This window comes from Malaclemys terrapin, chromosome 1, assembly GCF_027887155.1.
Source record: "Malaclemys terrapin pileata isolate rMalTer1 chromosome 1, rMalTer1.hap1, whole genome shotgun sequence".
Classification (NCBI taxonomy): domain Eukaryota; kingdom Metazoa; phylum Chordata; order Testudines; family Emydidae; genus Malaclemys; species Malaclemys terrapin.
Window position 1 is genome coordinate 262367628 of NC_071505.1, and position 14319 is coordinate 262381946.

At 36.1% G+C, this 14319-nt stretch overlaps 1 protein-coding gene across 1 annotated transcript in view; it reads right to left on the reverse strand.

The window, feature by feature from the left end:
• Window positions 1–14319, reverse strand: part of UGGT2 (UDP-glucose glycoprotein glucosyltransferase 2) — a 273428-nt gene that overhangs the window by 165318 nt on the left and 93791 nt on the right. The window contains exons 12-15 of the mRNA XM_054012252.1: window positions 13415–13565; window positions 7568–7687; window positions 4090–4175; window positions 542–677 (exon numbers count right to left, since the gene is read on the reverse strand). Of these exons, the coding sequence (XP_053868227.1) occupies window positions 542–677; window positions 4090–4175; window positions 7568–7687; window positions 13415–13565 (493 nt within the window). The remainder of the gene's footprint in view (window positions 1–541; window positions 678–4089; window positions 4176–7567; window positions 7688–13414; window positions 13566–14319) is intronic.

Consider the following 14319-nt stretch of genomic DNA (forward strand, 5'->3'; position numbering starts at 1 on the left):
TTCTGAAGCCACCCACTCTAGCCGAGGATGTCAGACTTCTCTCTCAACCTCTGAGCCTGGAAGATTTCCATGTTCTTCCAAAGACAAGAATAGAGTCAACCAGACTAGGCAAACACTTGTATAATGAAAATGTCTTACCCAGTCCCAGTCTGCCTCTAAATCATAAGGCATGACCTAAACAATTTTGGAATACCATTACTCCAATGTGTGCCAGAACACAGACAAGAAGGCAGGCATGAAAAGGCCATATAAAGAGCCCAAAACTATGATTCCACATGAAAATACTGCCTGCTGAAAGGTATGTTTACCTTCTTTTAATCCTTGAAGAAAATTTGTAGATAGACAATATTACCAGAATGAATTTGTTTGAGGAGCAGGAAAATGTTTTCAGTAAGATATCCTGCAGCAACCTAACATCCACTTTTAGAACAATTGTTTCCAACTAAAGGCAGTCACAAAGAGGAGAAATTCTGAATTTATAGGAAAGCAAATAGTTTTAAAAAGTATTATGCGTTATTTTTATCTATTTACTGGCACTAACATTTATCATGGAGATAAAAGCTTGAGAAGTATCAGATTCTTCTGCAATGTAGTTAAAAGCTCTCAAAAGAGCTACTCCAGCATCCTCATTCCCGTCGATTTCTTCATTAGTATTTAAGATGAAAACAAATCCAATTCTGTAGAGGGAAAAAATCCTCTGTAAATATTCATTATCTGTCTTTTTAAATCTTATTGAAAACAGACTGAAGATATTGCAATTTCTCGTGATTGTTCAGATACAAACAATGTGATTTTCTACAAATATCCTACAAATTAATATCTGCAATATTCAATAGCATAAAACATACTTGGATAAATTAGGACTGTTTGTCCTGTTTCCTCCAAAGTTTACAGAGAGTGGGCTAAAAGTAAGAGGAAAAAAAACTTTTGAAGTGATAATCAAGATAGCCCAGTACAGACAGTTTGATAAGAAGTGAGAGAATACTTTTTCTTACTTAATTGGCCTCTCAGAGTTGGTAAGACAACTCCCACATGTTTATGCTCTCTGTATGGGTGTATATATATCTCCTCAATATTTATTCCACTCTATATGCATCCGAAGAAGTGGGCTTTAGTCCACGAAAGCTTATGCTCTAATAAATTTGTTAGTCTCTAAGGTGCCATAAATAAGTCTGTAAGCAGATGTAACCTATGCTCCACTACAGTGGAATGGCAAGGAATGGCAAACAGAAGGGGAGTGTAATTTCTCTTTCACTGTCTTGTTGGTTACTTTTCTCGCTACAACCATGCCCTTCCCTACAGTCTCAGTATGTAAGTTATACCCATTTACACTGATATGTAACTAGTGTTTACATCATCTCTGAATCTGGTCCTTTATCTTAAACATTAAGATTTAGAGAAAGAAGGTGAGTGAGCTAATCTTTTATTGAACTAATTTCTGTTGATGAAAGAGAAAGCTTGTCACTGTCACCAATAGATGTTGGCCCAATAAAAAAATATACCTCTGTCACATTACACTCCATATTCTTCATAGAAATATTGTTATGATATGAATATGGCATAACTAAGATGTTTTATGCAAGATGGATCTTGTGAGATATCATTGGAAAGGTTACGATTTTTGAATGTGATTATCCAATTTGTATTCATGTATCATTTCTGTATCTAAAGTTAGGACTATTGACTATGTAACAATTACAATTGTGTGTGTACTTGGGAAACACCCACCAGATAGCAGGCCATCAGCTTTGATGGGCCATTAGGAAGAAACAATAAGGCTTTGAAGATACTAATCTCTCTTCTTCCTGAGAAACTGGGATGTTGCTTTGACACTACAAGATCAGGTGGTCATGTCACCTGGTACTACACACCATCTTGGATATCTAGTGATTTTCCACTAAAAGGAGAGGGATTTTTACTATGCCATAATGATGCAGCAGAACTAAATTTAACTAAAAAACTTAACACTATATGAAAAATATATGTAATAGGTTTTCCAAAAAGATACAAATAATAATTAGCACACGGGGGAGTACCTTGTGCTACAATCAACAGCTTCTCCCACTCTTTCCACCAGACCTTCTGGTTAGAGGCTGTGATAGCCAAAACCAGAGTTGGCTACCAAAACATGAGCATGCCCAAGGTAATCAATTTGAAAGGTGGGATGTGATAGGACAGAGTTGATCATTTATCCATGCTAGTCACATACATTTGGAATGTTCAATCTTTATCACAGGCAACTTCCAGTATGATTTTTGGAAAAAGTAATGTGGAGGAATTTATCCATTATCGTCTCCAAGAAAAAAATGCAGATCTTAAAAACTTCATTAAATAGGATTTGGAGATGACCAGACCATCATGTAAAGGTGCTGTTAGCTGTTCTGAGAGAAAAATCACACAATCAGTTTATTGGATTACTTGCTTTTAGGCACACCTTGCTTTGAGATTTTAGACACCACTAGGAGGTGCAGAAAAGTTTAAGGAACAGCCATTTGATTAAAGCCCTGTGAACTATGCAGTACATTAGACCAGAACTATGTTACAAGGCCTCTAGGATTAAGCAGTGAGGTCAAGCTGTAGAGAAAAAAATCCATTTGAATCTGTGCCAGCAGGATAAAGAAAGAAGCAGTTTTATTCCTAGTGCTTCCTGTTATCAAGTCATTGAGCTGAGAAGAATTCAGGCACTTTTTCCTGAAGAGAGGAGACTGGTTATGTGACTGCAGTCTTATAGGTATACATCCCAGTCACAGAAAGTATCCCATGTTTCTGAGAGAGATATAACACTAGCAATTCAGGTGTTGTTTTTTCGGCTGGGGTTCCACTTGTTTCCGGAAAGGGTTTAGGGGATGTTGCCACAATTTACACTGTTTACTAAATTATTGGGATTATTATCCTCTTTGACCTCACAATGAAAGTCAAGTACCACAAAGGAAGCCATGACACTGACAATTCCATAACATGGAAACTAGTGGATACTGTTAATGAAACAATACACCTCTACCCCGATATAACGCGACCCGATATAACACGAATTCAAATATAAAGCGGTAAAGCAGAGCTCCGTGGGGGGGGGGCTGTGCATTCTGGTGGATCAAAGCAAGTTCGATATAACGCGGTTTCACCTATAATGCGGTAAGATTTTTTTGGCTCCCGAGGACAGAGTTATATAGGGGTAGAGGTGTATTTGGAGGACAAAAATTAAAATAGACTACTCTGACACAGTCCTCACACCCAAGTCAAATGTAAACTTTGAGGACTACCTGTACCACAGAATCAGATATACAGGCTGCAACAGGAGAGGCAAAATACAGTCTAAAAGGCATTCTCCCAATGGACTGAGGCAACATTCTTGAGAACATTTTACAATCATTTTCCTGGGAACCCTCAGGAAAAACAAACAGTGATAATGTCCATCCATGTAACACATGTTCAGATGGTATGCAACACCACTTGAAGCCATTACTTTTCTAAAATTCCATAAAAGAAAAAATCAAAGAAAATGGAGGGGAAAAAACAGGAGTATTAAAATCTTAAAGGAAATTTAGCACTAAAATAATCAACAAAAATTACACTAGGAAACGATGGGTGCTTGAAGTACTTGATTTAAAAGCTCCATTTAAAATATAGGCTCTATTTATTTATTTATAGTACACCAATAAAATTATGTAAAACAAAACCTCTATCCAAAGAACTGAATTCATCAACACACTCTATATCATTGTAAATCAACCGTGTGCATGATTGTTTAATGTTTTGCTTTAAATAGAAGTCCCACATGGACATCCAATGGGATTATTTATGATGCTAATATCCAGGAAAATGTTATCTGGCCATTCTCCACATGTTGTTATAGGGTAACTGCAAACCTACCAGCCTTTGGAAAACTATTTTCTCATGAAAACTAAGTGCTACAGTATGTTAAACACAACTAGGCCAACTAGTAAGCCTAGTTGGTAGTGTTTTACATAGCCATGTTGGACAATTGAGTTTGACTACACATCTTTCTCTTTCAGACTGGGAAATGAAGAGAGAGAAGTAGTACTAATCAAAAAGCAGTTATCGTCAATTAACATTGCAATTTTACATTACCTAAGTGGTATATTGTGGTGATAGAATAATTCTGCTAGTTTCACAAAATCAGCTGCATGTTCCTGGACAGGATCAATAAACAATACCTAATAAGAGAAAAAGACATTATATAGTCAATATATAATCCCTTTAGTTCCTTTCAGACTTAAAATACAATGTAGTACAGGGATTCCAGAAGGAATTGTGCAGCCCTACATACAGTTCTCTATTGTCATCTCAGAAATTCATCACAAGAAAATATTAGGAGTACATATAAAAACAACTTCAGAGTTTACGTATTGTACTAAAAGCTGAAAATTTTGAGATAACCACCAACTAAATTTCACCACCGCTGTACAATCACCACTCTTTTTGAAAGTTAGAGAGCTATATCTTTTTCATAAACTCATACCTTGTTCTAAATTTGCTGTCACTTCCTAAATATACCTTGAAAAATGAGATCACCAATGGCTAAATAGATATATAAAGCCTAAGCAATCTATGCCATCTAACTTTGTCTGCAAAAATAAGAAATCTATTTTACTTTGAAAGAAAAACCTCCACCTTCCTCCCTGCTGCATTTTTGTTTTCAGTTTTTGTTGTTGCTGTTGTTGGATTTGTTTGTTTAGCTTGGAATGCAAAATCATCTCTTACTTGCAATCTTAGAAGCTGAAACTGCAACTAATCCACACGGGGGGGTCTTGTGTCTATGTGGATCAGATTGCAGAACTGAGACCTTAGATATTCAGCCCTGCAATGCTATCCAGTTTAGTGTTTGTTGTAATTTGCTCCTATTTAACATACACTACATATAACAATATTTTATACAAATGTGCAAAAAAACCCTCCAAGCCCTATTCTTTGATTAAAAGACAATGAAGCCTTTTCTTATATTGTAAAGTTTCTATAACATAGAGTCTTATGTTCCAATACCAATATTTAATTATGTGCGCACACACACACTCTCTATTATGTATAGACACACATATGAGCGCACACACTTTTATTATTCTAAACATACACATTTTTATTTTATATACTGTTGTGTTTAATTTTGAGCTTCTTCTTAAATATTTACTTAATAACTAATTTTAAAATGCCTAAACTAGTTAACATTATCTTCAATATTTTATGTATTAATATTTCACATGAATAACTTTGTTTTAAGACTGCATGGTTAAGAAAGTCAAAAATCATGGAACGCTAAAGTTAAAGTCTATCCCCTTGTGCATATGCATTGTGATACAGTGCTGCATTACAAGATCACATGCTAAAAATTATAAATGATGCAGGCAGTAACAATTACTTATGGCTGCCTGACGCTTTCCATTATAAGACCGTGTTTTCAGTTGTTTATAACTTTGTCAGACTTGGTCTGAAATTTTCTATGCCAGGCATCTGCCTCACTAAGCCTCAAAACAGTTTAGCTGTTTCTGAGAATTAGGTTAGGGAAGAATACATTGTTTTGCACATGTTAAAAAATTTTTTTACAGCCATTTCACTGAAAAGCTCTAGTGCCTTCATGCATTGTAGCAGAGTACTGAAATTTAATAAGGGGATATTATTAAGGATGTGTCAGGGATGTATTTTTTGCCATCCTCATGAAAATCCATCCAAACATGGTCAATTTTTGAGCCTCTGAAAGTCTCAGTTTGCACCTATTCAGTAGAAAATTATTAGAATTTAGAGACTAAATTCTCCAAAGATTCTGTTTGCAATGAGCATGCTCCAACACTAGGGTGCATGGACTGAGCAGGACTTTCCCTGCAGTTGTTTCTACCCGCAGCCACAGTGCACTAGACACAAGATCTAAGAGCAGGGAGAGTGCACGGGCAGCCTTAATTGGGATTTCTTAACTTTTAAGTGCTTTACTTTGCAAACTTTACATTTTTTTAATGTGATTTCTATATGCAATAGAATATATAAAATAGAATTTCCTACACATGGGCACTCCCACTCAGTAGTTAGTTGTGCTCATTTCACCACAACGGAAGCAACTCAGGCTTCCCTCCACCTCCTCCCCTATCCACAACCGCATTCCTCCTTTGAGTTCAGACTCCTGCTGGACTGTGGCAACGCTGCACTCTAACCCCGGTTTACTCTCCCTACCATCCCAGAGAGCAAAAAAGGGTTTTAGAGTGTGAAAATTTCATCTGACAAATCAGAGGAATTTCAAATGAACTGTTTTTTCAGTAAGTGGAACCAACTGATCTTCCTAAATTGGTGTGCTGTGTGCTGAATCTACATTCCTTCTAGCTCCCACTGAATGTGTCCGTATAGCCTAGATTAGAATGCCGCTGTCATACCTTCCACTGCCTTAATTCAGCAATGCAATCTAATTTGTACCAGCAGCCCACCAATGTCAGTAGTATACCATCTGCCCATAATATTGTGATGGCACCTGGTAGCAACACCATAATTAGGGTTGTGTTCTAAAATGGGTATCAAATGAGGCATAAATTCCTGTTATTCTCTAAAAGCAAGTAGTGTTAGTATTTATACCTTTGAACTTTAGTGATAATGGTTGCTCCTGCTCTGACCTCTATCTCTGTGAAAGATTTCATGGTGGCTTGTTGCTGTAAATCAGCATGGTTCTGTACAATACAAGCAGTAACCTGATATGTATACTGAAGTTTAGCATCTAATATTCATGGAAATAGCCAAAGTGGGAATCAAAAAAAAGAGACAGGAGATTAAAGTATTCCCTAATATAACAGTGTTTGATTAAAAAAAAAAAACAACGCTATTACCCGAATAGAAAGTCTGAGTTTTAAGCTCACAAAGGTTAACTGACCTGAGGAACCCACCAGTTGTGAATGCACAACTCCCTCTGATGTCAATGGTATTTGAACACACATCCCCACACACAACTAACATGATGACTGGGCCCAGGAAATCCAGAATTAAGCTTACTGTGTCAACTTTAACTCCACCCCTCAACTCCTGCACATTGAAAAGTATTTAATTGAGTAAGTAGCACTGGGCAATGCCAATATCTTTGCTTTTATTATTATTATTATTTTGTTACATGACAAACTACACTAAGCAATGTGACATTTATAGTGAAGAGTTACGTGATTTTAATACATACAGATTAAAGAAATGTCTGTGTTATTAAGCAGTCTTTATTGTACCTTATACAATTTAACATTAATTGTAATTCTGATAACATTTTTATTGAAATGTAATGCCTTTTGTAATAAATAGGTCTGATTTTCAGTAGAAACAAACACACAGAACACCATCTACAGTTAATGGCAGCTGCAGAAATTTAGCAATTCTGAAAATCAGGCCTGATATTTATAGATTATTTACTGAACTAAAAAATTGTAGGTCAGATTTCAAGGTCCTAAATGAAAAATGTGAATTTCCAGCAAACCTAAAACTAAATGCAATGCTATATATTTCCTCATAAAACATAAGATTCATACATAGTTCTGTTCATACACTAGGCAGCAACACATGAATATTCACCTAACATAAGTAACTCAAAACTTACCAAATTATACAAATTGCGCCTAATCTGCTGTATAACTCCTGAAAATGTTTGCTTAAACAGTTCCTGGAAACTTGTGGGCCACTTGTTGTAGATGTGATCTTTTTCTATGTTATTAACCCACTAAAAAACAAAACAAAACACACGAATCATTCAAAAAGGTTTACCACTGAATCACATATTTATTGCCAAAACCATGCTAACAAACACACTATTTTCTCACAACAGCTGGCGGAGCAAGTAAAAAGGACCAACTTCTTTCTAAATGAGAGAATAATAGAAAATAGACTAAAATATAAAAATAGGAATCATAATTTGTTGTTATATGTAACACCTTAAATAGGTGCAATTATAAGGCCTGGTCTAACCTTAAAAGTTTTTCTGGTATAGCTACAGCGGCAAAACTTTGCTAGTGTAGATGCAGCTTATATCACCAAAAAAGTACCTATACCAGTTGCGTGAATGAAATGTGCTATGCTGGCAAAAGCACTTTTATGCCAGCATAATGACAGCTATACTACGGATTTTGTCAGATATAAATGTTAACAAAAAGTAGATCCCTAACTGACAGCACTATACGAGCAAAAGCGTCTAGTGCACACCTGGCCTAAGAATAAACAGAAGTTGTCACCAAAGTACAAATCTTTTTTTGTTTAGTATCATTTAGATCCATGTTGAAACGTGTGCTTAAAACGTTTTGACTTCAATTAAAAACTACTTGTGCTTAACTGCTCTGCCGGATCCAGGCAATACTGAGTATGCTATTGAAGTATATAAACATAGATGAGGGGGACTTGTTTAAAAACATCAGAATTCTATTGCCTGTGGTAAAATATAATGGCACATAACTATTAAAAATTAAATGTAGGTGGCACGTCAAATTTCCTGAAAATGCTCAGAAGAAATAATACTTTTAGTTTTTTTTTCTTTAAATCAGATCCTTAGGGTTTTTGAATTAAGATATGTAATGAAACATTGATCTAACAGAAACAAGGACAAGGAAAAAAAGAGATCTTTAATTAAGATTATCATTACCTAATCAGAGGAAAGATATAATTGTAATTCTGTGCTGCAGTATGACTAAAATCAATTTCAATTCTCTCAGAGCAGAAAAGTTATATCAAACAGGTAAAACAAATATTCTATCACCCACGGGAGTATGTAAATTGTGACAGTAAGCACCCCCGCATTCACATCCTACATATAATCTTTATACAAAATATGCCTTATGAGGTATCATTTGAAAACTAATAACTCACTGATCATTAGTTTTCTTGTGTGATGTATGTATGTGATGGTTATTAAGAGTTATGAATATATACTGAAATTATAACTAAGGTGTGTGCAGACCAGGTATGTCAACAAAGGAAAGAGTGTTTACCTCAATTTACATGTAAATAGTATACAGGTTCATCATGACATTAGGTGGAGGAGATGGCAGGGAACAGAACAATTTGCATTTCGGCAAACACAAGTGGGAGGGGAAAAAAGAGCACGGCGTCTCTTTCTCCAGCAGACTCCATGTTGCCTTCTGCACTCCTAGAATAAACTTTACTCTGAGGGGTAACCTTCAGAAGAATCTATTTAAAAGGTTTACTGGTCTATATAACAGGGGGCTGAACTTCAAGTGATAATCACTGAATCGAGTGATTGTATACAACATTACTGTATTATAAGAGTGAATAGAGTGAGGTCTTTTCTGAAGGTAATGACACACTGGTGATTAATATCACTGTGAAATGTATGTATTAACACTATGTAAGGAATCACGGATATTCATTGACATAAGGTACAGTCTGCCCACAGGAGGGTATGTCATAGGTATCTACCTGTCTCCTGTGTAAATTAAGCATGGTGGAATCAAACAAGGGAAGCCCTATTTACATAGAAATCAAACAGCGGATTGGAAGCCCACAGAAATAGAAGAACACCGTGAGGTCATCCTGCCTCTTGAAACAAGTTCATTGAAGCCATCTTTGACATCCATCACTGGACAGATTTAAGAAGCTAGAGTTCTTGCTAGCTGACAAAGATGGGTCCTTCAACCAAGAGGGGTCTGAAGTCTCTAGAACTAAATATAGGTGACAAACCTACCTAGGTAAAGATTTTTCACCTAAGACAACAAGGGAAGCCAGCATCTTGTACTTTTGTGGAAGGTCCTGACTAAGGAGAAAATCAGCTATGGCTAGGAAGAAGAGTGACTGGTGAGAGAAACCATACTGAACAAAGCCTGTATCTTGCTAGATTAAGTTTTAGACCTTTAGAAGCATATTTTGTTTTGTTTTACTTGTAACTTTCTATTTTCATTCTTTATACTTTAACTTACTTAATCCTATGTATATTTTGTTAATAAAATTATTAAGCATTACCATAAACCAACTCAGTGCTGTGTTTAAAGGGAAGGGTGTATTTACCCCCTAATAATACCCACAGTTAATAAGCAGTGATGTGTTCTGTATCTTTAAAGGGACAAATGAACCATATTATCTCTCTAAATTGTCCAGAAGAGGGTTGGACATTGCAGAGCCCAAGTTTTGGGAAAATCTGTGACTGAGAATTTGTTCGGATCACCCTGAAAGTAGTAACCAAGGCTGATGGAAGCCAGAGTGAGAGTGTGCAGACGCAGACAGGCTTCTGCGGTAAAAGCTGCTGAGCCAGCGCTGTCTAGTACACAGACACTCAGGGTGTGACCTGCTTGCTGGCTGTGAGCAGCCAAGGTTGGAAGCTACAAAAGCAAAGCACTGTGAGGCACCCAAGGTTACAGGGCATGCCGTGACACAACCCCTTACTTGTCTGGATTGAACCTACTAGACCTAAACCTAAAATTTGCTCAGTTATCATTAGTTTTCAATAAAGAGGCAATTTGGCATTCCATGAAGTTTTTTCCTTTTCAATTTCTTCCTCAATTAAAAGACATATATCATTTGTCATTGCAGACTATTCTTTAATTGTTTTTCATGGAAGCCTGTGTATAGTTAATAAATTAAAGAATGAAATATGGTGCCTTCAGATGAGGAATAATTAATATTTTTACTGCTTTTTCCATGTATACACAAGGCTGCTAGTCAAATCATATCAAATTCTATGACACGGCTAAAAAGAGGGAGAGTGTGTTTAGTGAGTAGAACAGGGACCTGGGAGTAAAAATTTCTGAGTCTTCTTCCTGAATGTCACTGAGTTATTGAGTAACTATGGACAGACAATTAATCTCTGTGGTTCAGTTCTTTCATCTGTAAAATGGGTTTCACAGTCATCTACCACAGAAAGGTACTATGAGGCTAAATTCATATTTGGTACAAAGTTTAGATAGTCAGATGAAAGGTCCTAAGTAGATATTTAACACTTCCTCTTTTCCTTTTAACATCCTCAGAATTTGAAGTTTTCAATAGGACATAGGAAAATATTCATAATATATGGTAAAACATTATCCATTTTATGAACGTAAGAATATAAGAATGGTCATACTGGGTCAGATCAATGATCCACCCAGTCCAGTATCCTGTCTTCTGACAGAGGCCAGTGCCAGATGCTTCAGAGGGAATTAACAGAACAGGGACATTTATCGAGTGTTCCATCACTCATCGTCCAGTCCCACCTTCTGTCTGTCAGAGGGTTAGGGACACCCAGAGCATGGGTTTGCATCCTTGAACATTTTGGCTAATAGCCATTGATGAACCTATCTCCATGAACTTTTCTTTTTTTAACCTAGTTATACTTTTGGCATTTACAACATCCTCTGGCAACGAGATACACAGGTTAACTGAATGTTGCATTAAGAAGTACTTACTTATGTTTGTCTTAAACCTACTGCCTTTTAATTTCATTGGGTAATGTAGCATTCTGTTGGCTTTTAGACTACCACACTGCATATTGACAGATGTTTTCAGACAACTATCCATGATGATTCCAAGATCTCTTTCTTGAGTAGTAACAGCTAATTTAGACCCATCATTTTATATGTATAGTTGGGATTATGTTTCCAATGTGCATTACTCTGCATTTACCAACACTGAATTTCATCTGCTATTTTGTTGCCCAGTCTCCCAGTTTCGAGAGATCCCTCTGTAACTCTTTGCAGTCAACTTTTGACTTACCTATCTTGAGTAATTTTATATCTGCACACTTTGCCACTTCCTGATTACCCCTTTTTCCAGATCATTTATGAATATATTGAACAGCACAGGTCCAAGTACAAATCCTTAGAGGACCCTGCTGTTTACCTCTCTTCACTGTGAAAACGGACCATTTATTCCTATCCTTTGTTTCCTAACTTTTAACCAGACACTGATTCATGAGAGGACTTTCCCTCTTATCCCATGACTCCTTACTTTGCTTAAGAGCCTTTGGTGAGGAACCTTGTTAAAGGCTTTCTGAAGTCCAGGTACACTATATCCACTGGATCACCCTTGTTAACACATCTTTTGACCCCCTCAAAGAATTCTAATGGATTGGTGAGGCATGATTTCCCTTTACAAAAATCATGTTGACTCTTCTCCAGCAAATCATGTTCATCTATATGTCTGACAATTCTATTCTTTACTGTAGTTTCAACCAATTAGCCTGCTACTGAAGATAGGCTAACTGAGCTATAATTACCAAGACTGCCTTTGGAGCCCTTTTTTTTAAATCGACGTTACATTAGCTATCTTTCAGTCATCTGGAACAGAGGCTGATTGAAGCAATAACATACCACAGTTAGTAGTTCTGCAGTTTCATATCTGAGTTCCTTCAGAACTCTTCAGTGAATACTATCTGATCCTGGTGACTTACTATTGTTTAATTTATCAATTTGTTCCAAAACCTCCTCTAGTGACAACTGAATCGGGACAGTTCCTTAGATTTAACAACTAAAAAGAATAACTCAGGTGTGGGAATCTTCCTCACATCCTCTGCAGTAAAGACTGATACAAAGAATTCATTTAGCTTTTCCGCAACAGCCTTATCTTATCAGTGCTCCTTTAGCACCTCCATTGTCCAATGGTCGCACTGACTGTTTTGCAGGCTTCCTGCTTCTGATGTACGTGGAAAAAATGCTCTTAGTTTTGGTAGTTGCTCTTCAAATTCTTTTGTGGCCTGTCTTATTGTACTTTTACACTTGACTTGTCAGAATTTATATTCCTTTCTATTTTCCTCAGTAGGATTTGACTTCTAATTTTTAAAAGATGTCTTTTTGTCTCTCACCATCACTTTTACTCTGTTGTCTAGCCATGGGTGCATTATTTTGGTCCAGTTACCGCTTCTGTGTTATTGTTTTTTTAATTTCAGGTAAACATACAGTTTGAGCCTCTTTTATGGTATTTTTAAAAAGTTCCCATGCAGCTTGCAGGCATTTCATTCTTTTGGCTTTTTAATTTCCATTTAACTAGCCTCCTAATTTTCATGTAGTTCCCCTTTATGAAGTTAAATGATTCTGTGGTGGGTTTCTTTGATATTTCCCCCCCTAGAAGGATGTTAAATTTAATTACATTATGATCTCTATTACCAAGTGGTTCACCTCTTGGACCAGATCCTGTGCACCAATTAGGACTAAATCAAGACTTGTCTCTCTCCCCTTGTGAGTTCCAGAACTAGCTGCTCGAAGAAGCAGTCATTAGTGGTGCCTAGAAATATTATCTCTGCATTCCATCCTGAGGTAATATGTACATGTCTATGCTATATAGACAGATATCGTCCCTTACCCTGAAATTTTTTCCATTGTTTACTGACATTTAATGTTTTTGACTCGTAATTTCAATGCAATTGCCGACCGAACAGAAAATATGTAAGAAAAAGACACACAACTCAAAAATACAAACTAACAAATTTTGTCACCAGCAAAATTTAAAACTAAGTAGTTATTTGGCTACTCACTATTATCGAAGAGTGACGAATATCTAATGAAAAACTGTCATCCACAGGATGGATCTGTAATCTCATAAATTTGCTGAAGGCCTTCTCTTTGATTCCAAGGTCATGAAGCCCATGAAGCATTTTTCCTTCCAGTTTAAGAGTTTCCAAAATACTTTGTATTAAAACAGAAAACAAGTTATACATATAAGTCTTTATAATGACATAATCAGGAAAACATTCCAAAAGTTTGAGGAAGAAAGGGATACTTTTAGTATTAAAAATGTTCCCCAAAATGCCTTCCTTCTGCAATGAAATGCTTGAAACTAAATTAAAAAATAAATAGCTATTATTTTAAACCCCTTTCCAAAAAGCATTAAGACACTATTGTAACTATGTTTATACATTTTTCTGCAGAGTAGCAATGGTTAAGGCAAGCTGTTTGTCACAGGAAACAAATGGAGAAGTAACAGTTTTGTCAATCATAAAATCCAAAATTCCCAATTTATCTGAAAAATAAGGTACAGCAAACTTTTTTCCAAATATATTAAAGTTTTTTTATATTAAAGAAAGTACTAAACACACATTACATTTATTCAACTAGGAAAAATCCATTAATCACATTGAATAATGATAATATGCTTTTAACAATTATACAAGGCCTGTTTTGAAAAAAAAAAAGCTATATACTAAATGATAATCTAGTGACCATGAGGTTGGAAAAAAGGATCTCTCAATGGCTGGATAGCTGAGATCACTGCTAAATGGACTCTCGGGGAACTTAGAGAAAGACCCAAGGATTTGAGAAGGAACAGGTGCTCTAAAATGTTTTTTAATCTTAGCTTCTGCTGGATGTATTCCCTGAAAAGTGGGCCAGACTGAAAAACATTTCTACTTAGCCAAATAAGTGGATCTAGTGAACTGCTTTC